Here is a 25,243-nt window from a genome sequence, read left to right as displayed (position 1 = left end):
AAGATCCTGCAGCTCTGTCACACAACAACCACTTACTGCATGATCGAACTACAACAGCACTCCATCACATCATGTATTTCTGGTCATCTAAAAGGAACAGATCATGGCATGCAGCTTAAGGCAGGTCACAGTAGAAGCAGTCTCTACAAGCTGCTGAACAGCTTCAGTTAAACAGATCACATCTGTGATCTAAGTCACATAACTTTTCCAAAGCAACAAAAAAAGAGAAAACTTTATTTTTACAAAAATACATATTTGCAGTCATGTGAAAATAGGTTACCACAGTTGCTACCAGTTAACATGGTTCCAAGAAACTACATAGTGCTCCAAGTTAAATATTTAAGATAATTTAGTGTAAGAATAGCCACTTAATTTCTGGACTAGAAATGCTATTCAAAGTGTGCAAAAAAAATTGCAAGTTAGAAATTAATGCAAAAGTGGTGTAGTTTAAGTAGCATAACAGATACATTAAACATCTGGTCATGAATAATTGTATATAAACCGTAACAGTATTAAAATACATATATTTTTTCATAAAAATACTGTTGTAACATTTTATATCTAAATAAGACATTTTTAGAAAGATCATATGAAATATCATACAAAAGCATTTTTTATAGTAGGATTACAGTGTCCTAAGGTTAAAAAAATGCTATCCAAGCACATAAAAGAATTTATTGATAACTGTGATCAACTTGTCATGCATGAGTGTATGCTGTGCATACACTATAGCATTAAGCTTATTCTATGTGAAATGGGTCAAAGAATATAGCTTGCTGAGCAGCTGAATTCTTATATACCACTGAAGCCTGTCCAAGAAAATAAACATCACATTCTTGTTGCTTAATACGCAAGAAGAAATTCTTTATGCATGAGTACTATATGCATATACTGAAGAATAACTTGGTACTACAATCTTATCTTGCCATAGTTTGACCTTTGGATACAGCTTTCTTCAGCTGAAGCCAAGAGTATTTCCCTCCCTCCTGCCCCATTTCCTCCTCAGAGGCCCTGTGATATAAGAAAAAAAAAAAAATTTTAACAGAAGGCTGACTGCTATGATCTCCAACTGAAACACTGTCTCAGCTAACTACTGAAATCAGTTATTTTTGAAACTTTCTGTATTTATTTTCTCTGATGACCACTATGTAGTTACATTTACACTGGTAATCCATTTTAAATCCTGAATGTCAGCAGTTTAAAACCATTAATTAGAATATCATTACTTTGTATTTAATTAAGGCATGTGAATAAGAGCACCCTAATTATCTGACACTGAACGGAAGAGACTTTCCTCTTCAGCAAATGTCAGCTGTCTTCTTTAAAGATATTACAGTAATATGATCATTGGAAAGAGGGTAAGAAAGAGAAAAGAAAGTTAGGAACGGATCTGATGCTTTCACTTGTCTTTGTGAGAATGCTCTTATTGGAGCTGTTTTGAAAGCATATTTACCAGTAGAATACCTCAAATGCTACATGTTCTGACCGAGTCACAAAACATGCCAGTTGGGCTTATCACAGATGAAAGCATTAAAAAAAAAAAAAAAAAAAAAAAGCGCCAAACATTTAAAAGCAAGCAGATACTACATCAACATGAGAGTACAGGATCTATATCGCATACCCCTGAGTTAACATGACTGGGTATAGCAGCACCAGTTAAAATTATTCTGCAATGCCAGCACTGCACTGTGGTCCTATACTATGGTATAGTTTCATATGCCCACAGATTTTTCTTTAAGAGCACTTATTTCAAACATAATTAAACACAAGACTTTTTAGTTGCATTGGTATTTAAATTGAAAATATAGTGAAAAATAGTATAATGGACTACACTATCAGTATAGTCCATTTGTAGTGTTAATGTACTGTTTAAAACTGTGTTCCAAACCTTGTATGCCACTGTCCTCTGTGAAATTCATTTTGCCTTCTCTTTGCTGCACACAGAAAAAATCCCCACAGAAATCATGTTGTGCCAGTTTTGAGCAAAATGTCCTGTAAATCATCTGGAAGTGCTAGTATAATATCATCAATGTGTGTCTGCAGCTTTTTCAGTGTGTCAGTTTTCACAGGAAGATGTTCTCTGCCAGCCTGCAACTGCAAAAGTACAATAAAGCAGGTTTTCAATTAAAAAACACAATTTTACTTTAATGCACACCAAAATGACCTATTAGTAGACCTGGAAAATGAATTCCTAATTTGCCCACTGAGTAGGAATTTGGACAACAGCAGGTTGAGACCTTTCCTTAATATCCACACACCAGTTTGAGATAATGCTGATTTGGGGAGACTTAATAATCACCAGAAAGTCTGGTTTTCTGCTTCCCTGATGATTCAGTCTTGCTCTTGCCAAATCAGTCACAAAGTTCCAACTGGCTTTAATAAAACTAAATTGATGAAAAGAGTTGGTTTCTGACATATTTGGCTAATGTTGGGAAGTTTGGGGATTGCAAAAGATGGTAAGAAAGAAATCAATAGCTTAATCAGAAGAAATCACTCACTCTGGTACTGAATGCTGACTAACTTTTCAGTCATGGCTGAACTGAACTATTTTTCATTTAGTAATGTAGGCGACTGATTCCTTGACCTACCAAGATCTTAAAGCATGTTTTCATTTGAAGTGCCTGCGAACACAATACTTTATCTAGTTAAGTGAAGCAAATTTTAGTCACATTTCGCTCAGTTACTTACCAGTTTATTCTTTAGCTTTAAGACAAGATCTACCGTTTCTACTTCAGTATGCCTCTGACTCCAGAAAACCAAGTTCTAACAGAATAAAAATTAAGCATTGAAATATTTATGGCAACATAAACAATTTTCAGAAGTTATTTACATCTACTATTCAGAATAGGTCTTCTCCTTTTCCTTATTTCTCAAGCCACTTAAATGCATTTTACTCATCTATTGTCTGTAGTGTGAACTATAAGATCTGTTTTACTTGCACGTTTCCCCAGTGTTTAGCATAACGGCAGACTAGGGCACAATCACTATATATATATATATATATATATTTATATGTATAAATATATACACACACACACTTTTAAAAGTGCTAAACAGGCTTAGTTTCAAAAACAGCATCTATAATGCAAAATACTAGTGAATGTTTTTTGAATTTAATCTTTCATCATGCTGGTAAATACAAATAGCGACAGGCTATTTCTAGGGCCTTAAAGGAGATCTACCACATAATAGATAAGTAATAAAATACACTCATTAAATGAACTTCCCTATACAAATTCTGTTCCTCTTCCCCCTTCACTATTCACCTACTAAAGATATTTGCTCTCGTACAAAAAGATGTAAGTCTTGGATCAAAAGAATAAAGCAAATAGGGAGCACCATCAGTAATACATTCATCTTGGCAAAGAATTAGTAACACATATATTTGAATAGATTCTAGGTAATATAGTTGACCTAGCTCTTACCCTGCAAACTATTTCTATTTGAACAATCTATTTCGGCTGCTACAATGTACTGTTTGGGAACTGACAAGGCAAGGGATAATAGCTTTTTTTTTTTTTTTTTTTTTTTAAAGTAACTAGTCCACTTTTGAGTGGTTTTTTTTAAGCTATGATGTTGACTTGTTTTTTTTTTCTCTCTATTCATTATTTATCTTGCCATCCTAACATCTGATTTCCTCTTTTAATAATTGTATTTCAGCCAGCTGTTCTTACTCAAACACCTGAAGTAGGTATCAGCATGATACCCTACAGAATGCATCTTATAAGTTAGGATTACATATATGGCATTTTGTTAAATATCAGTAACAGATTTCATTTCTCAGTTTCCAATTAATATGAATCAGTTCTAATTGAATTCTAGATACTATCAGTATCTAATTAGTTGTCAATTTTCTGTGGCAGTGAATTTATACCTACAAAGAAAGTGGAAACACTTTTAGTAGTGATATATTATCTATCAAATATAATACCAGGGAAGGAAGCTGAACAAGGTAACAATATAAAGTAGGAAGAAAAACGTTTTGAGAAAAAGAGCAAAAACGGACTGAAGATTTATTTTACAAACAGTGCTAGTTATTACAAAAATAAACTGCATTTTATTATTATTCTCTTTTGCTATGTTGGTCTATACTTGGCTAGCTAATTTATATTTTACCCAATTAGACTTGACAAAGTCATCAACATTTTTATGTGCACAAACAATGTAAACGGTCACGAGAATACTGACATTGAGGAGAATTTTAATATAAATATAATCATAAGCACACATTTACCAACCTCATTACAGAGTGCTTCTAAATGAAGGGCCTCCAATTTCTGCGTCATTTCTTTCTGCCGGCTCCTAAACCAACCATCAAAGTTCGGCGATTTCAAAAAATGCCTGGTAAAGCACAAGGAGAAATCAAGTTAGAGCTAGGTGAAACACAAAAACCCAAATGCTGCTGATAAACAAACACCTATGGTGCTGGTAGTATTTTATGAAAACCATTAAAAGGTTACAGAGAAGCCAATTTAAATGGGTATTAGAAGTCTGCTAAGGGCTAGCAATTCTTATTACAGCACATATTCTAAAACTAAGTCTTACAAATAAATATTCAAATCAATAGACGGAGTTTGCTCAAACATTCATATTACTGATTTATCTTCATTTAAGTTCAGTTTAATTTCTTATGTCGATTAAAGAAAGAACCTGTAAAGTCCTATCCAGTCTCCTTTTAAACCTGAAGTGAGCTGGGGTCCTGCTTTCTCCAGTGTCTTCATGAAGTCTTCTTGACTGAACTGTCTCAGCTGTGGTGGACTCTGTGGCGAGAGAGAGGAAAAAAAGATTAATTAGCATAACATCACTTTTTCCTCTAATCACCAACTTCTGTCTAATTGCAGTTATATATCCTTACCTTCCATGGCGATATACATTTTTGCAGAGGCATGAGACTTGCCACATAACGTTCCTAGGGAAAAGCAGAAGAAAGGTTGTTTATATAACCACTATTTAAGATACACAGTCCACATGTATGTTTACTCATCACTCGTGACCACAGTTTTCAAGAGCATCTGAAAAGGTCATACATATTTAGCACATGCATATGTAAGAAGCAGTTTATCTGATCCCATCCGGATTTTTCAACTACAGAACTTCACATCAGCAAAATTCAAGGAGGACTTTAGAGGAAAGGGAAAGGAAGGCAGGAAGCAAATATATAGAGAATATACAACCTGAAGTCCAACTACTAGTAAATAATCTCTCTTCCCAATTTAGTGTCAGTCCACAGGTACCTTCTCATCAGTTGTTTCCAAGCATTAATCCCACATTGTATCAAGTGTCTAGAAGTGGATTTTAGAATTCCTCATACAAAAATTAACTGCAAAACTGTCCTGCTAAATTTTGTATCACCTTTGTAAATCCCTGCAGTGGCAATACTTGGCAAACACATAGTTCAGATGCAAAAAACATTGAACAAGGTAAAGGAAAGGGAGGTGAATTTCAAACACTGAGGAAGGATTAGAGATTTCCTTCTTACTCCATGTTTAAAAAAAAAGCAAATAATAATAAAAAAATACATATATTAGTTTTACTTCGCATAAAAGCTACATAGTACATCACAAGTGAACATCTGAAAATGCTGTCTAGCAAAACATACAGAGGAGTGTTGCCTTCTGAGATCTAAGTCTGATGTTTGGGTGTATAATGTTTCATCTTAGACATTAAGCTACTGCCTTCAATAATTTAGTGCCCAGTGTCGTAATTAAAGAAATGTATTACAGTATTTTAGAAAAGTTAATACACGCCTTAATGTGAAATTTCTCTAGCACAAATATGATCCACTGGGACTAATGTTAAACAAAAAACATAAGCCTCCACCAAATTTAACCCATATTATATATATATATATATAAAAAAAACCCCTTTGTATAACAACTTACTAATGGAATAATGAAACTTTCTGTCAACTCCAAAAAATAACGCCGAAGAATCACACTCTGTGCTTCTGTGGGACGTTTCTGCTGTACACCCTTTAAAAAGGGATCACAATACAAGTCTGTTATCTCAAAGTACGTAAATATGATTTTTTTTACAATAATTATTCCAGTATTTCTGTATTCATTTGCCACAAGCTTGCATGCAACACTGCTCAGCCCAAACCTTTAAAGCGAAACAATCGCATCAAGTACTTGAGCAAATATTCACTCCTCCTTTAGCTGTTATATTTTTTACACAAATTTTAGTGTCAAATTCATGTGGGAAAGAAATTTCTACAAATAAGCCTTTATTTAAGTCAGAATTTGGAAGCTCTGATTCTTGAATGTCATATATGAGATTTCTAAACCAAACAGACTGAAGGTGAGTGAGAGACCCCAACAACCCAAAACTTAGATAAATAAATCATTTAAATTCACTAAATTATTAAGCTAACTTCTTCAGTTTCACCATTTATACTGTTATAGAAATTGCTAATAGAAAGGCACAGGTACGTAAATATCCGCATGCCTTCTATCATGAAGATCTTACATTTTCTTTTCAGTTATGAATTCAGGTGAAGAAAACTCAAAATCATTTTACATATGTAGACAGACCTCAGCCCTAAATAAATAAAATCACAGAATCACAGAATGGTTGAGGTTGGAAGGGACCTCTGGAAATCATCTAGTCCAACCCCCCTGCTCAGCCATGGTCACCTAGAGCATGTTACACAGGATTAAGTCCAGGCAGGTTTTGAGCATCTATAGAGAAGGAGACTCCACAACCTCTCTGGGCAACCTGCTCCAGTGCTCCATCACTCTCACAGTAAAGAAGTTTTTCCTCATATTCTGCTGGAACTTCCTGCATTTAAGTTTGTGCCCATTGCCTCTTGTCCTGTTGCTGGGCACCACTGCGAAGAGTCTGGCCCCATCCTCTTGACACCCCCCCTTAAGGTATTTGTAGACATTGATAAGCTCCCCTCTCAGGCTTCTCTTCTCCAGGCCAAACAGGCCCAGCTCTCGCAGCCTTTCCTTAGAGAGATGCCCTGATCATCTTCATATCCCTATGCTGGACTCTCTCCAGCAGCTCCACGTCTCTCTTGTACTGAGGAGCCCAGAACTGGACACAGTACTCGAGATGAGGCCTCACCAGGGCCAAGTAGAAGGGGAGGATCACCTCCCTCGGCCTGCTGGTAACAGTCCTCCTAATGTACCCCAGGATAAACAGAAGAAGAAAGTACACAGAATTTGGAAGGGATAGGCTACTTGGGAGGAATGTAAGAATGTTGTCAGAGCACACAGGAATGCAATGAGGAAGGCTAAGGCCCATTTGAAATTAAATCTGGCAAGAGATGTCAAGGACAACAAGAAGGGCTTCTTCAAATATATCAGTAGCAAATAAAACCTGTAGCATAAGACAGTACACAAAATTTCTATTAAGAGCAGACTTGAAGTATTACCTTTTGCAAGTGTTTTATGATTTCTTCATCTTTGCTTAAATATGTCTTATAAGATGTATAAACCCCTAAAGAGAAAAAGGGAAAAAAAAAGGGAAGAAAAAAGAAGCAGTATACAACCAAAAGAAAACTGGAGTATGCTTTTTTAAAAAGCTAGAAAAGACTAGATGCTTTAACTCCAAAGCAACTTATTACCAGGTTTTGAGTCCAAAGTTTTTAGATTCTTCAGTTTTTTCACTTTCACCTGCTTTGGAACTTCACCTGCCAAAATATTGAAGGCCATTTTACCATAAATCTTCACTCCTAATATAAATACTTTAATTAATACATTATACATTGCACTGATTTCTTATAAGCTAATAGTTCTACGTAGAAGACAAATCTAATGTAGTAAGAGGCATCACAAACAAGCATTGAAGAATATATCCAAAACAAGCAGTAAACAGACAATCATCATCATACAGGCTTTTCATTTTATATAAGAGCTCCCTGTCAAAAAGAAAAGGACCTCCTGAATCAAAGTAGACAAGTAAAAATAATGTCTACATAGCAGTGAATATATTTTTTGTTAATATCAAATTTTATTCCATCTTCCTTCATTCTCTTTAGGTGAATGTTTCAAGAACAAGTCTCTGACCAAAATATGATCAAAATAACAACTGTTACATATACAGAATTTAAACAGTAGCCATGAGTTAAGAATATGATTTCAAGTCTCCTTTTCAATAGGCCAAAGTAGGATGAGTTGTTTTGGTTTTTGTCAAATATATCCTTCTCCAGCTAGATATAGCCTCCTCCAGTCTCTAAATCTTGCAGAATTTTGTTCTTTGATCTAGTTGGATGCTAGACTTCAGAAAAAGTAATAGTATAAATTACTACTGAAACTGCCAGGCTGAGTAAAAAAGGAACATCTTTGTTGAAAAGAATAAGCCTGAAATTTTTAAAGGCACCTGAGACAGATACATCTCTGGAACTTCCTGACTAAGCAGATCATGCCTCTGCATCAAAACCTCAGAATTTCATCCTTGAAACTGCATACCAATTTTGAAGGCCACCTGCACATACAGCTAAGTGGAGGTTTGATAATTTAAGTTTTTTTTTGTTTGGGGCCTTTTTCTTTTTGTTTTTTAACTTCAATTTCCTAAACATCAGCTAGCTGTTTTCCAAAATTGGCACTCTGAAGTGCAGACCAGCAAAGTATTTTTAAGTTTAAAGTAACATTAAAAAAAAATTGCCTAGCTGTATTACATAACCTTTAACTAATTTAGTATACCTGGAAATGGAACATAACTACTCTACAAAAATATAGTATTATCCTAACTGAATATTTATGAATTCTCACTTTCAAAGTAGAATAGTGAACCTGTCACAGTAAACAACTAAGTTCAGGAACTTCATTTCATAATCACAGTATTGCAGGGGTTTATTACAGCCTGGCAATTCATATGCCATCCAAAGTTTACAATGAAGTTCTACTCAATAAAGAAATCATCAACTTGAATGATCAATAATTACTAGAATACTGCAAGATTAGAAATATTTTATTAAAATGCTGTCAACAGCCATCTTTTTATAATATTTTAACTGTACCATAACAGTAAATTTTTCTTATTTTCTTTGACTAACTTATTACATTCTACTCAGCCTAGAATTAACATCAGAAATAATTTATGTTTTTCTGTGTATTGTCTTATTGGTAAAGAGACAAAAACAGGTTCGTGTGAAAGGTTAGGTAAAACATTACTACTATTGAGTATTACTACCTTTACCATTTAAGATATTAGATTTGGCAATATAAGATACATGAAACTCAAGAACATAATTTAATCTACAAGAATTTAGTTAGCATTGTTTTACTCCTTAAACTAAATTCTATGTTGGTAAACAAATAAGCACATAGAGCTATTCCACTAGTGAACTCCTGGAGAGCAAATCAGGTCACAGTATATTTTTAGATCTTGTAGTACAGGATGGTAGCTGAATTTGTATCTTACCTGGAAGTTTAATATCTCCAATTCGGATAATGTGGGGCCAGTGCTGGAGTGTTTTAGCGAAAAAAGGATTTGTCACTCCTAGAATGACAGATGGTCTACAAACATAAAGACAATATTTAAAATATGATAGCAAGAATTTGTCTTCATGATTACAAGATGTCATCTTCTACATCTCTAATAATTAAAAAAATAATATACATTTAGATTGTTTAGATTTTGCACTTAAATAAGAGTTAAAATTTAACTTATATGTAAGAGCACAATAAGTTTAACAAAGTCTCTAAAACTTAGAGAATGGCAGAACAGATGCATATTAAAGTCCAAACTGTAGCAAAGAATAGAAGTGCCAGATTTTCTTCATAGACTCTTGGCTAAATTCTGACCATTTACACTGATGAAAACAGAGCATCATCTCAATTATCTTTATTTTGTTAAATGGTCAGGAACCTGAGCATATATTTGAAAGGTAGATTACTATTTAAGGTTTTATTATGACATTATACTTGGTACTCGAATGTGCACATCAATGTGACTGTCGTGTGTGCAAAACTACTCAGTTGAGCTACTGCTTAGATGGCAAGATTAAGGAAAAAAGGCATGTACTATTTTACTTCCTTCCCAACACCTTGTTGCTCTTTGTTAAAAAGCAGTTAAAGTGATGAAGTACAAGCACATTGCTAGCAAAGCATTAACTCAAAGTGCACGATCTGTAAGATTTCATGCCTGCACTGTACACAAAAAGGCTGATGTTACTACCTCAGAAGTAAAGACAGAATTTAGAATTTAACAACATGTATGTTAGTATAGTGGCTGCCATCCATCTCGTAGCTAAATATTAGCTGATGAGAGAGCATTACTGCAAGCCTCATTGGAACTGTTATACTAAAAATAGGTTATCACTTCTTCAGACTGGTTTTACAAGTCCCAAATTTTATCGCTTTCTGTACACCATCCCTAACAGGTTGCTTGTTTCTCAAAGCAAGGTGCAGAAGAAGGGAAAACATAAGTAATCTTTCTTTAAATTTTTATTACATTCTTCCAGTTATGCCATGACAACAAATAAGCATCAATTTCTATGTTAACCTACAAATATTTTTGACTTTCACTCCTTCCTCTACTTACTACTTATAACAATATGCATTTTAAAAACTTATTAGGCATTCACAGATATGACAAAAATCTGATTGCATAGCTCTAACTTAGTATGTCTGGACTATCAAAATAGCAATTTTCATCTCTCAATTCCATGACACCTTAGAGTGAGCAGCAACAAAACATAATTTCTCTGAAGCCTAATATAATAATTTATTCTCAGTATTATCACTATTCGAGGATGTTCACCTGAAATCATTTTCATCTAGATATTTATTATATGGATTTCTTCCCACTTGCATGAATTTCTGCCGTTTCTAAAATCTTGTTAATCTCACTTGTACTATTCATCTAAATTCACCTACATTTGCAAATGTTGTTTGTGATTTTTCAGTGCTACCATACACAATTTAAATTTTCACTTCAACACAATGATAAAGACAGTGTCCATAAAAAGTCTCAACACATTCTTTTGTTGTACCCTGAAAACTAAATTTATGATGTTTGTGTTCTTCTCATGGTCAAGTCAAGCAACAGAATCAAGTTAACAACCAAATGGAATGACTCAAAGATCACAAACAATAGACAATCTTCCTTCTCTCTAGGAATGGATCAAGACTAGCTAAGCCTAACTTAAGACAGCTATCAAATCATCTCACATCTTTACTGTGGAAACTAAAAAGCAAGTTTTGGACACAGCTGGTTTGGATCAGTGTATAAGAACTGAAATAAAGAATTAAAGACCTAGAATTCTTTTACTAATTATAGGAAAAGACCAAAGGTTCAAGCAAGTCTTTCGTTCACGTACAAAAAACTCTTCAGGTCGAGGTATGTTAGTAGCAAATCATGAGAAATCTTATTTCATTGCTAGTCGTGATACAATAGCAAGATTTTCACAGAATCACAGAACAGTTGAGGTTGGAAGGGACCTCTGGAGATCATCTAGTCCAACCCCCCTGCTCAAGCAGGGTCACCTAGAACATGTTAGACAGGATCGCATCCAGGCAAGTTTTGAGTATCTCCAAAGAAGGAGACTCCACAACCTCTCTGGGCAACCTGTGCCAGTGCTCTGTCACTCTCACAGTGAAGAAGTTTTTCCTCATATTCAGGTGGAACTTCCTGTGGTTCAGTTTGTGCCCATTGTAGAAAGCTACTTGGCAGGTTTTTGGAGCCTTAATCTATTGTATTCTCCGGAACAAATTCTGATTTTAAAGTACTGAAGTAGTTTCTGAAAGAGCCAAATAAATCAAAACACTCCTTGCTCCCCTCTCCCTAAAAAAAAAATACACAGAATCTGCATCATCTGAATTCTTCCTCTCTTTAAGTCATTGCTTCAAAAGTCTTTCTGATTTTTACAGTTTCAAACAAAAACGCCAAAGGGATTTTAGCTCCACTTCAAATACTAACCAAGCTTCTAAACAACATTTATACTCTGCTAAACATGAGCAGATGCCATTTTTTCTTAACGTAGGTCACTAAAGTTTAGCCAAATACTTCTCTGAATTATTTTTAGAAACTAAATTACGTCCTGGCTAACTAGTTCAATGGAATACAATCTCATACATAATGCCAATGCCTGGACAGTTTTCTACTGCTGTATTTCTGGAAATAAAATTTAACTCTTTTTTTTTTTTAATTCCTCCTCAAAAAGTTAAGCTAATAGTCACTGCCCTGACATTAGAAGAACTTTGTTCAAAAAAAAGTATCATTGAATCAAACTACATAATCCATTTTGAAGTATTTAAAACATTTTTAAAACAAATTTAGTGGAGAGATGCACTTTTTAAAGGATAGTCTCCATTAGGACATCACTGAGATTGAACTACAGAACAGCTGTATGGAGGCTGAATTTTAGAAGTCACTTTGTTCTGTACTTACTTCAAAATAAGAATTACAGAATAGAATTTCCCACAGAGCTATTTCAGACTAGACATTGCAAAGGCAAAGCCTTGCTGAACATCAAAAATGTATCTTGCTTGTAAGTTTCCAGTTTCACTTACTCTGCACCCAAGAAACCTGCTAAGCTAAGTGTAGCTTATTTACGAGATAGCTATTTATGACATTGTTTCATAATTTCTCTATCCCACCTAATTGGAATGACTACTTAAAATAGCTCATTTTTGTATAACATAAGTTTTATTTATAATTTTGAGCAGCATCTCCACAACAAAATCTGATTTACTTACGGGGCTTGTGTACGAGTTGTATATTCTTTGAATTCACTGTCATGTATGGTAAAGTACGGCCTGAAATCACTGCAGTATTTTAATGGTGAAATGCAACTGCAGGGTAAAAAGAGGATAAGCTTATTGTATGCACACAATACAAAAAGTCATGAAAGAATATGCAAATCTATTTTTTTTTTTTAAGTTTGTTAGATTCAGATCAGCTGAAGTTGCACTCAGCTGCAAGCTGCAATGACTCACTCAGTTGTTACTTGGAAAGCTCTGCTGTATTTACCTAACAAGTGCTAGCACGGTTTCTGAAGATTCAGATGGTGATGGTGCCATCACAACAAGTGGTTCTCCCAGCAAGACTAGTTCCCAGAGCATCTGAATGTGAAAGAACACTGGACAGAAACACCTAAAAATAGATTAAAAGATTTTGATACTCTTGAATACCTGTATCTTCTGTTTTTCTGTTGATTAAGTGACAGAACTGCATAAAAAGGATGTTTCAAGTAGCATGTAATAGCTGTTTGAAACAATAAAATATTACTGCAAAAGAGAACATTTAAAAAACTTTATGTACTTTAGCTTCATTTTGTGTGTTGTCTGAACTTTTTTTTTTTAAGCTAGCTTGTCAGGAAAAGAGTATTAAAAATAATACTGATAAACTTAGCTTACAAACCAAGAGTTCTGTGTTATGTAACTCACTAGTCTTTGACCTCTGGGAATTCAGAACTAGGGGTAAATCAGTCCAAACTCCTACCTGAAAAGGTCTACTTCATGAACAGTAGGTAAGGCCATGGAGATTTGTGCATCTGCCTAGAAGACATCACAATGCTAGTTTTTGAGTCATCATAATATGCAGGTATTAATTAAAACAATTTCCATTAAATGCCTGCAGACAGGAGATCATATGTACCCTAAATACATACTACTACACCAGTAACTTTATCTAAAAGCAAGATTTTTCTCACAATTACGGATACAAGACTTTCAGTTCAGAAACAACACAAGACACTTGAGCCTTCAGCATATGAAGGCACAGACAGACTTGTTTTGTATCTATCTTTTAGGCTAAGTAAATATTTTTAATGTTTGTTTTTTTATCCTCCAAAAACCTACAGTTTAGTATAGTTTCACTCATGGAAAGGATCTCTGAGTTAAGTAATTTCATTAATTAACCATCCTCTTTCATGAGTTGGACAACTACTGTCCTAAGGTGCCTGAGGTAACCGGGTTAAAATACCTTTGCTATGAGGAATTCAATCGTAGATTCTTCTACTCAGAATTTCAAAAACAATGAATTTCATTATTACAAAGCGTAAGACTTGCTCCCAATCTTTTATGAAGAAGTTTAAAGAGAGTGACAGCAGCTATTTATTGCAGTGGTGTATACGACAACAATATTTAACCTCTACCTGGTGCATATTCTGTACTATTTGAGTTGTTCCAGGCTTGTCACGGTATGTTGGAATCCGCAACTTTGGAAGAAAAAAAGACAGAAAGAAAATTTCTTTTCCTTGTATCTAATCCAGCAGAGACTTAAAATACTTATGGACAAGGTGTAACATTTAAAGAAGATGTAACACAAGATGATTCTTAACTTACTCTATAGAATATTCACATAACAATGATACAGAGCTAAAGACTACAGATTATTGCTACAGGAATTAATACGCTATCCTATGTAATATTGTATTACTAAATTGAACATTAAAATATGAAAATTTTATGAAAATTTAACTTTAGTTAAAAACAAAAAAGTGTTACCGATAACATTAGTCTCAACTATTACAATAAATTCAAACCAAATATTTTAATGGGTAAAGAAAAACATCTGAAGTTATGGAGTATTGCATTGGTACAGAAATACTGTCAGAAAAATTTCTACCAAAACATCAGGTTTGGTAGAATTCTTGACAGGTATAGGGCAGAATCCAAATATACTGAACAACATAAACATCTTTTCTTGACCTTACACACTGCACCTGTTAAGTCTTGCAGTATTACAGATTTAATCACACTGGAGGCTGGTGCGGGCAAATAGATCTAATGTGTAATTGATGATTTGACTAACTGGCCAAACAGTAGAAGAGGGGAAAAATAAAAACAATAAAACTCCAAAAAGCAAATAGTGATGATGTTACTGAAGATGGTAACTAGGATTTTGCTCAGTTTAGGAACACATTCTCAGCTCTCATGGATAAGAATTACTAATGAAATCAATGTAGGTAACTCCCAAACAAGACATATCTACGACTCACCATCATCACCCAACATCCAGAACAATGTTTCGTTAATTTTTTTCTTACAGAAGAGCTTCAGAAGCTTTCCTTTCCTCTCCCTGGTGACGCACATGCCTTACCCATAAGCCTGAAAGGGTCTGCTAAGAGTTTACTTCCAATTGCAGTCTCTAGATGCATTAAGTCCACTTAATTCCATTTCATATGAGAACTGTTACTCCCAGAGGCCCAGTTCTTAGCCACCATTTAACCACTACAGTTCTTCTCCATGCGCTAGATGTAACTTTAAAGCTTTCTTCAGATGTATTATACTGTTACTGAAAGTTAGCATCAGCCATGAAATTAATCTATGGCATATGGGCCAAAACTTCGTTTTTCCGTCAGACTTGTATTTATGAGTTATTTGTGAGTAGCACTGAAATAGTTCATATTCAGAAATATGTCTGTCTACATAAACTGCACGTTAGCCTATGCATCAAAATTAAAATCTCTCTCTCTAGGAATCTAATCAGGATCTTCCCAACCCTCACCAAGTGCAGTTTATGTCTTTTCCTATTCTGAGGATGATACACTGAAAACAAAGCAGAATACACCAAGTACATATACAGTAAGGGGTGGAGGGGGAGAAAAGAAATGAGTATTTACCTTCATTATAATACCCATAATGGGCAAATGCAGTATTTCCCCTGGAATTGGGGGTGGCCAATGATCAACATCACTACAAACTTAAGAAAAAATATATAAAGTATACTTTATAGCTAAAGACATGCTTTAACCCATGATATTGTAGTGAACTTTGTATATATTGACATCTTAAATTAATGCTGATATCCCACAACCTTTCTACTTATCTTTTGTACACTCCGTACTTTAAACAAGTTTTATTGCATATTTGACATTCTTAATATGCTATTTCATGAGAACTATAATTAGTTATTCATTTCAAGAAAATGGTACCATCTTGTCTGTCATTTTTTGTAGTAACCAGACTGACAATCAGTGCAAGAAATATGCTGTAAGAAAAACCATGTAAGTACATCTCCAGAAACTTTGAAAAGAGTACATACAGTTATTTAACTGTTGAACAGATAAGCCCAAGTAGTTAAGAAAAAAAAAATCTTAAGAGATGAAAAATAGCTTGGCTAGGAAGCTTTTCAGCATTTTGCCACAAACAACTATGTACATCATGACTAATCCCAGCAGTTTCTGCAAGACTTGTCTGATGAAAAAGTTATACTAAGAACAAAATAAAACCTGTTTATCTACAAGTAATTAAAAAAATACAACTCTAATGAAAAAAAAGATTTCCACACGTTGCTCAGTGGAAGAACACTGTTGTACAGGGTAAAGCAGTACAAAGAACACAGCACTTTCAGGCAAAGAGCAAATAACTTTCCCATTTGGGCCTCTCTGGTACTTTATAAAGCTCTAGAGTAAGACCGGGGCACCTGTAAGTGCTGCTCTGTTGCTTTTCCTTTCTTGAAAATTATCCAAAATTAGATTAGTTCTGTTAAATCATCTAGAAAACAAGCCAGTTTGTTAAAATTTCAGCACTCTATTCCAAATGAAGGCAGACATGCAAACCAGAATGGGACAGTGTTGTTTGTCATTTCTCCAAAACAGACACATGGTACTTCAGGAGCTCTTTCAGAACTATGTAATAGTGCCACTACCTGCTTCCAGGAAAGCTTCACTTTTTTCAAAATACTCTGGTGCTATTTGCTTAAGCACAGTGCGAAAGAGGTGGACATATGGTAGTTTGCTGATGAGAACCAAGGACTGGAATAAAGAATAACAAAACAGCATATTAAAATACTGTTTTAAGTTAACCTCCTCCCCCAACAGAACTTTCAGTTTTGCTAGTAATCCTCATACAGTATCAAGTGAATTTTCCACATAAACAAGTCAACTACACATTTAACTACAGGCAACACCAAACAAACAGTTCAAGAGTTCCAAACATATTGCTTTAATACAAAATAAAGTTTTCTTATAAGAGTGCATACAGAATGTAGTATTATTGATACAAAGTTTGACCAGTTTACTGTAAATCACAATGAGTTTAGTAACAGCCATATCTGCAAAAGGTAACTATAAACTATCCATTAGAAACTATTGTTCTGGGTGACAAACTAAACCTTGTAATTTATTTTCGGGCTACATACAGACTTAACAAACAAAGCATACTGTGAAAACACAATAATCACTACATATTTTTCCTTTCTACTTCCCATTCAATATTACTTAACTCTCACTTAAACGATTTGTAACAGTAGAAACAAAATTGTTAAGAGATCAAGATACTCATCCTATTCTTCCAAAGCCACTGAAAACAATGAACTGTGGAATTAATATGTTGCTAAGTTAATTTAAATTACCTTCTGGAAATAGCCTCTTTTTAATGATTTGTCTCGAACTTGTCTGAAATACACATAGCCATAGTAATATGCTGGATCCTTCTGCAAACGAATGAAAAAAAGTTCAATACAACAACCTGATACCATCTTTCTGAGCATGAGCAAACTTATTTTCTTACAAGCTCTGAAGCTGATTAAATGTAAATCAACAAGGATTATCCTTTTTATTGGCATTAAAATTTTTATAACTGCTTTGAAGTGCAACAGTGTGTGGAAATAACTGTGCTTTCTGTCTTTGCTATTACATCACCTACATCCTCTTGAAGCACCATGAAAGCAAAAACAATTCCCTGAGAAATATATCAACAGGTAATTCTGCAAGGTTGTTCTAACAAGATTTTAGCAGTTAAAAACAAAGCAAAATCAAACCCAAACTTAAAGAAGCCCTGGCTTTTGAATGAAGACAAAAGCCAGTCTTTCAATGCATTAGTTCATTAAAGATTTTCAGAGTATTAAGGAAGCATTCCCTCACATCTCAAAGCTAAAACATTACCTTCATCCTTCTTACAGACAAGAATTCAACTATTTGCTGTATAAACAAACTTAAGTTGAATTTGAGAGTGACACTCCCACCTGCATAGTTACAGATCTTGTGTTCCATAACTCTCTGCTGAGAACAACTTTTTGATAACTACCTCTCTTAGTTAATTCCTCCATCTTTAAAAAATTGAAAGGGAGAGACAGAAAAGAACCACTCAACCTAGGTCTTAAGAAAAGCTATAAAGCACTTCAGATTTCCAATAAGGGTTCTTATAAATTGGTGACCAGACCTATTTTGTTATTAACTGCAAACCTGAAGATCAATGTAATCCCTTGCAGTGCAAAATACATAACAATGAATATTTAAAGAATAACTAGCATAAGTCATTATTAGATATTATAATAATGACATGCTACAAAAAAATCCACTGAGCTTTGCCTTTCAAGACATCCAGTTCAGAGTTTTAGTTTTTTTTTTTTAAACAGCTAAGTGTGAACATCTATCCATTACTACTACCCAGAAGAGATTAATTTCATTTTTTCTTGTTCCCAACCTTTAAGTAAACTGGTAGATCTCTATCCAATTGGTCCAGAAAACAACACAATGAGACTTTTCTTCCAGAAGACCGTCGAAATCTAAAACAAAACTGTGTGTCCCCAAGACAACCTATATAAGGGAAAGACATAAACAGCAAATAACAGTACTTGGATTTTTATATTTGGATCTTTAAGTGAGCAATTGTGTAATAACAATAGGCTTCTTTAGAGCAAAAGAAAAAAAAAAACCTCTACCTCACAGTGAATTTATTAGCTTTAAGGACTTAGATTGTCATGTTTTTAACAGTTCTACTAGTAGCTGTCCTCCCACTTTATTTCACATTTTATTGGTTTGGCTGTACAGTTTTGATGATCTTAACCACATGTCATTTTGCTGTTCAATGACTGCACTTAGCTTTTTAATACCAAAGAGGGGAAGGTTAATACCTCAGTCGTATTTTAACAGTGCACTATGGTGATCTCTAATTCTGTGTGGATGCCTAGGCTTGAACTAGTATTTCTGAGGGCTAAAACACCAACTGCAGAAAAGTGAGTGAAATGCAGACTTCATCAAGATGCTAATAAAAATGTAAATATATTTATAATCCATATTTTAGACATAAATAACATATTTGCTATTAATGCAAAGTCACATTAGGGGAGTTCCAGGAGAGGAAAGGAACAGACTTTTCCAGTAATGATTCCAAAGAGTAAAGTCTCCTTTCATTTCTATTCAAATGGATTTCCTAAAGTAAAATTTAGCTAAACATACTGACTACCTGCAGTCTGAAAATAAATTTGGGCTAATTTTTGGATCACATCTCAAAGAAACTTTTGCCAGTTAGAACATGAGAACTGTAATATCAGAACTTGTATCACCCATATCCTCATGGATATTTTCTCACCATTCAAATGTTGTTTGCTATTAAAACAGAGGAGGCTACAAAAAAAATCCTTAAATTCAAATGGAAGATAGATAAGCTGAACAGACTGTGCTATCCATGGGAACACTGTAATGGAGTAGATAGAATCATAAGAACATGCAGGCAAACTATCACCCTAACAAACCTGCTTTAAAACAAAGAAACCTTCCTTTTGAGCGCAGTGTAATTAACGTGAACACAACCATTTGAAAGACAATGTTCTGGGCACTGCCAAGCCACCTTACAGCAAAATGTCCTCAATAACAGTGCTAACCTTCACATCAATGCTACTGAAATGGATCAACCTCCTAACTCACTGCTGTTAGGGCAGTAGACTTTCAGAAGGCAAAGGAAACATGCTTCTCTATTGAACAGAACTCCACTAGGGTTTTGCAAAGACCTCTAGGAAAAAAATTTCATGAGCTAATAATAATCCTCTGGACTCTGCACAGCTGTCCTGTGTTACACCAGTCACCAATACTGAGGCATTGCTCCATTCTCCAGATGAACATTCTGTTAACTAAAAGCTCAATTTCATCTTCTTACTTCTTCAGCCACACAGGTGCAGCTGCAGCAACCAATGACAGCCCAAATCCTAAGCCAGATCCACTTGGCTCTGCTACTGGCAGTATGGTTTAATGCTGCCATGTTCACAGCATTCAAGTCTGAACCTCAGAAACCCCAGAACTTGCAGCGGATAATCCACAATGCACCCAAAATTGAGAGTAGCAAAATACTATACCACAGCCTACCTATGCAATAACCCAGACATGCAACCAATACAAGCGCTGAGCCACATGGACCAACAAAACAAATACAGAAACAATCCCCCTTACGTTACAATAATAAAGTGCTAAATGTTTTCCCCAAGTTTATGTAGCTAGTTCCCTTAATTTAGAGCAAACTAGGCTAATACAAAAAGCTATATGGAGAAGACCTAGAAGTAAGTTACCCTTTATCATTATCATGTGATATGATAATGATACTGAAATATCATTCAGAATTTGTTGGCTTCTTCTTTAGCAAGTTCCTCCTGTAGATTTTGAAAAGCTAGGCAAATGGCTGTTCTTTCCTCAAATATCCAGGCAAAGACAAAAGTATTATTTTGAAGATAAGTGTATTAAGTAACATAGCTTTGAAAACACAAGGAGTGTCATGACCTAATGCTTCATTAAATTCACTTTTTTAATTCACAACCACTACAAGTCTTAAACTAATTTCTGATCATAGTTGTAGAAGAAAAAAAAAGAAAAAATCATCTTTCTACTTCTCCCTTATGCATGAGAAAAGAAAATAATCACTGAATGATACTTTATGGATCCTTTGTGAACTTTTATGCCATGAAAACCTAGGACAGACTAATCTCAAACTAACTGCAAGCTCATAACTTCCTTTACGGTTATATTATACAAAGCTTTCTTTTCTGTATTACAGCCTACAATGAAAAATAAACTCTAGCTTACTTCTAGCTAATTTCTAGAACACAGCTTTTATGTAGGTAATCCCCCCCGTACCATCTGAAATGTCAGCCATGGATGATCAGGAACCTACATGTAGTCACATTATAAAAAGCAAAAAAGATAGTTTCTTTCCTACTAAAAGTAAACCTCTATGTATTATATGTCTATTTGGCTTAAAATAGCTTTACTATCATTCTTATCTGAAAAAAGAGAGATCAGCCTGTTCCTAACACATTATCTTATACCTTGAATACACCTTTTGAATGTTAGACAAATTTGCAGTCAATCGCAATGAGAGTAACACTAAGATACAATTAGCTCACTTCCTCCTTCAGTAATGGAAAGGAAGGTTTCCTCTACTCACATACAGGAAATCAAGAGCAAAGCTTAATTTTCATGACATTAAAAGCAAGAGGAAAAAAAAATCTATCTAAGACAGTTTATAAAGTCATGTATGCCAGAGCTCACATATATATATTAAAAGCATGCTTCAACATGTATAAGAGCTGTCATACTGCAGAGCAATCAAAAGCAGAATAAGAGCAGTTACAGGGATAAGTCTGTTACTAAAGATTTGGACTCTCATAAGGACATAAAACACGAAAAAAAAAGCATCTGTACTTCTGCCATCTCTTTTTGCAGGTGGTCCAACTCATCAGCCACATGCCTCCAACTCCTCTTTGGCAGCAGAACATGAGAAGTTTAGATGAAAGAAGAATTCAGCAAGCAGGACCACACACAGCAACAGAAGCAAAGAATAGAGAAGAAGATATAAGATAACCTAGGCTTTTCCCTTCAGGACTTTTTCATTCTAAATGCTTTAGAATTCAAAGTCAGTTTCACCCTTACCAATTTAGAAAATAGGTAAAATTTACAAGAGGATCCTATATCCCTTTCATCAGCTTTGTTAAGCTCTTTAAATTCTGTGTCTATGCATCTGTCTACAATGACAATATTAGTATCTCTTCTAAACAAAATAATAAGATATTTGTTATTTGTTCACAAAGTAATCTGAAACATCTGCATGTGTATCTACAGGAAGGTCTTAAACATTCTCATTCTATTTTTGTGTAAGTGAAATATCAGGAGAGTCCTCAGCTTTTACTGCAACACAAATAATTATTTTTAAAATTAATAATAATTGCAACTATTGTGTATTGTAATACTATTAAATAATTATGATATTCACGTAAATCTCAAACCATAGACGTATACTGTTAAATTCTATCCATTCTAACACAGCTTAGTCCAACAATAGATGCACACTTCTGGCTACAGAGTGAAGGAAGCACTTACCTGAATTGGAATCTGGAAAAGACAAATAGCAAATATTGGTTTTCTAAAGGGTGGGGAAAAGAAAGAGCAGTTATATTTCAAGAAATAACTAAATGAAAAACAAACGATTTATTTATACAGCAACCATGACTCACCTCCTTATCTGTGAGTTTTGAATGTGGAGGATATATTACCTGCAGGAAAAAAAAAGTAGTATTTTATTTGAAAATAAACTAGGTAATTTAAGCAATAAACTTATTTAAATATTTTTTACACATCTTTGCGAGATACTTTGAAAGTCAACTGGAGGCAGTACAGACAAAATTCAGATTACTTTGAGGTTTTGGTGCAACTGATCTTAAGGGATAGGAAGATCATACCTCTTAGCTTTAACTTATACCTAGGAGATGCAGTGGCTGGTGCCAAAGAAAGCTGACATGTGTTAGCACCTGCAATACACTGCTCTGGACCATTAGGTGGGAGCAATCAGAATCAGTTACAAAATGCCCTCTTTATTAATACTAGTTGGTGGAAGATGAACACTGGCCCAAATGAGAGCTGGGAACCATGAAAGTTCCAGAAATGCACCCGAAGAAGCAACAGGTATTGCAGACAAAGATAAAAAAATTATACATTTTTTTATGTTTTCACATTATGTAAAAGTGATGCAACACAGTGTTAAAAAAAAAAAAAAAGCAGAGTGTATAAAATCGGTGACTATGGCAATAGATGAGAAAGAACATAAAGGAATGACCTGAGATGTTTAAATTTCAACTACCGAAAAAAAAAAACCACTCCAAAAAAAAAACCTCAGACCAAAACAAAAACAACCAAAATGAGTGGTTACAGTCTGTAAGGAAAGAGAATTCAACATAAACTCAAAGATTATGTTTCAGAAAAGGTTTCAGGACTTCCACACATGGGAACCTCTGTAAAAGCAGAAGTTCTGGGTAAGACAAACACTAATTTAGATTTCTTCTCTTACTATCCTATCACTAATATAACTTAGTATTAATAGTATCCAATTATCTTCTATAACCTTGTTCTACTAAATGTAAGTAAATGTATCTCCTACTAATACAAAGTTACCCTACTCTACATAAAACAACAAATATATCCACCAACTGGTTAAAATACACAAGCTTTCTGACCCCTGGCCACAAAAGGCTCCAATTCATTTCTTTCTTCTCATATCCAATGACTTCTAGACTTAAAATACATTATTAGTATAACAAAAGCTAAAAGTAGATGTATGGGTGGAATACCTGCATACTGCATTTAATAATTTAATTCCTATCATCATTTTTTTAATCTCTTAACATTCTCCTGTGCTAAAAATGTCCTTATGCTGGGTGATACACTCAACTCTTTCACAGCAGGTATAAATGGTTAATCTATAGACCAGACTGGAATTGATATTCTTGTTGCTCACTAGCATCAGTACATCTTCCCAGAAGTGAAAGGGCAATGAGTAAAAATAATAATAACTCTTATACCTATTTTGTTACGCCTTCTCAGCCTTTCTGACCTGCATGGGCACTTCAGAATGATGCAGGGGTAAAACACAGTGCAGGAGATTCCACAAACTGCTGAACAACTTTAGTAAATAAACGCAAAGAGAACTGAACATGAACACCATTCCTGTAAGCTACAGCAATGCCTGCTGCTCATAACCATGAGGTGTTGAAGATGAAGCATAGGAACAAAGGGAAGAAGAGATTGCAAAGCAAGAAGAGAATTACTGGGGATCATTTCTACCACACTTGAGTTTCCCAGTGCTTGGCTTCACAATCTAAGTGTCCTTTACAAGTGTTTTCTTTCCTTCACAAAATAGTAATTTAACTTGATAGACAGGAAAACCCAAAATAGCCTAACAGGCTAGAGTTCTGAAAAAAATGGACTGCAGTCTTATAGCACATCCACTGTCATAAATTTTATTATAAGAACATGACTTTAATTTGTGAGTGAAAGAAAAGTAACATCTTTCCATCAAAGGAGCTCCTTCCTTCTGTGAAAGGAATCTGAAAATAAGAAATCAGACATGTCTTCTTCTGTAGGGATGCGAAAAAAAAGTGTTTGCTTTTCAACTTCCTTATTTTCTAACGTTGTGTTGTGGTAAGAAACATAACTGTTTAATAAAAGCTATTTTAATATATATATATATCTTTTTTATATATATATATATATATATATATAAAAACAGCAATATAACTGAAAAATCTCAACCTTTAGTTTTATACGTATTTTAAGTTTCATTCTGTGTGTGCATACAACTAAAATGGGACTGTTAACATTGTAAGCGTTGTTTGCAGACACAGGCTACCCTGTGCTTCCTTAAGCTGATGATGTCCTCAGTGGCTGAAGTCATAGGTTATAAAGACATGCTTGTCTTTGCTGTTAACAACACCTTATATGCGAGCTATACAATGCGAGTACAGCTTAGAAAAACAGTATACTATGCTAGTTACTTATTTGCATTTTTCTTGCAGCAACAATGCCTATCAATTATGCATTTTAAGTTTTGTAGTAGCTAGCTAGCTATGTTGAATTTTAGCCCAGTCTACTGTAATTTTACACTAACACTACTTCATTAGAAAAAAGAGAAGGGGGGGGAATCCAAAAAAACCCCATCACTTTTCCCGACTTGGCAGCTCAAATGTTTGCACAGGCACGTGTTGAACCAGAACGTGAACCTGACGAAAGGAAAATTCTTTTTCTTTTATTTTTCACCCCAGTTAGCTCCCCCGTGCAGCCCAGCACGCAGCTGCACAGATGTTCGCCCGTTGCTCCGAGCGACAAAGAGCGGCGGGGAAGGAAACAACCGCAGCTCCGGGCAGCGCCGCTGAGCCAAGGTCGCAGTTTCACACCCACCCCGCGCACGCAGCGCGCCCCGGGCCCTCGGAGAGCGCAGCCGCGCCGTGCCGCGCCGCGCCGCCCTCCCGCGCGCCGCTCGCTCGGGCCGGCCCCGCGCAGCCGCTCCGTGATTTTGCACAATCACGTCTCCCTCACAGCCCGGCCCGGCCCTGCCGCGCTTCCCCCGCCGCTGCGCAACGCCGGCGCCACAGGAAGCGCCCGATGCCGGGGCCCCGCCGCCCCGCCTACCTCCACGGCCTGGCCCAGCTCCAGGTCGAAGCCCACCACGCACACGCAGTGCAGCCAGGCCGAGAAGCGGTCCCAGGGCAACAGCGAGAGGCGCCGCTCCGGCGCTGCCGCTGCCGCCGCCCCCGCGGCCGGCGCCGCGCTGCGGACGCCGCCGGGGCTCCGCTCCCGCAGCGACAT

General features: G+C 35.4%; 2 protein-coding genes across 2 annotated transcripts in view; both read right to left on the bottom strand.

The window, feature by feature from the left end:
• ARF4 (ADP ribosylation factor 4) overlaps positions 1–1,957 on the bottom strand; it is a 16,921-nt gene extending 14,964 nt beyond the window's left edge. The window contains exon 1 of the mRNA XM_062585941.1: positions 1,889–1,957. Within this exon, the coding sequence (XP_062441925.1) occupies positions 1,889–1,919 (31 nt within the window). The 5' untranslated portion in view covers positions 1,920–1,957. The remainder of the gene's footprint in view (positions 1–1,888) is intronic.
• On the bottom strand, positions 220–25,243 carry DENND6A (DENN domain containing 6A). Its single transcript, XM_062585910.1, has 20 exons — positions 25,067–25,243; positions 22,120–22,158; positions 21,986–22,028; positions 18,324–18,436; positions 17,251–17,331; positions 16,546–16,651; positions 15,518–15,597; positions 14,048–14,110; positions 13,393–13,448; positions 12,922–13,044; positions 12,648–12,743; positions 9,370–9,464; positions 7,571–7,636; positions 7,379–7,443; positions 5,883–5,972; positions 4,856–4,909; positions 4,651–4,760; positions 4,239–4,341; positions 2,689–2,763; positions 220–2,094 (listed from the first exon to the last, which is right to left on the bottom strand). Exons 1-20 carry the CDS (start codon positions 25,241–25,243, stop codon positions 1,963–1,965), a joined length of 1,767 nt encoding a protein of 588 aa, XP_062441894.1. The 3' UTR covers positions 220–1,962.

This window comes from Rhea pennata, chromosome 12, assembly GCF_028389875.1.
Source record: "Rhea pennata isolate bPtePen1 chromosome 12, bPtePen1.pri, whole genome shotgun sequence".
In the NCBI taxonomy this organism is placed as follows: domain Eukaryota; kingdom Metazoa; phylum Chordata; class Aves; order Rheiformes; family Rheidae; genus Rhea; species Rhea pennata.
Note: the sequence above shows the minus strand (reverse complement) of the source record. Positions and strands in the feature narration are given on the sequence as shown.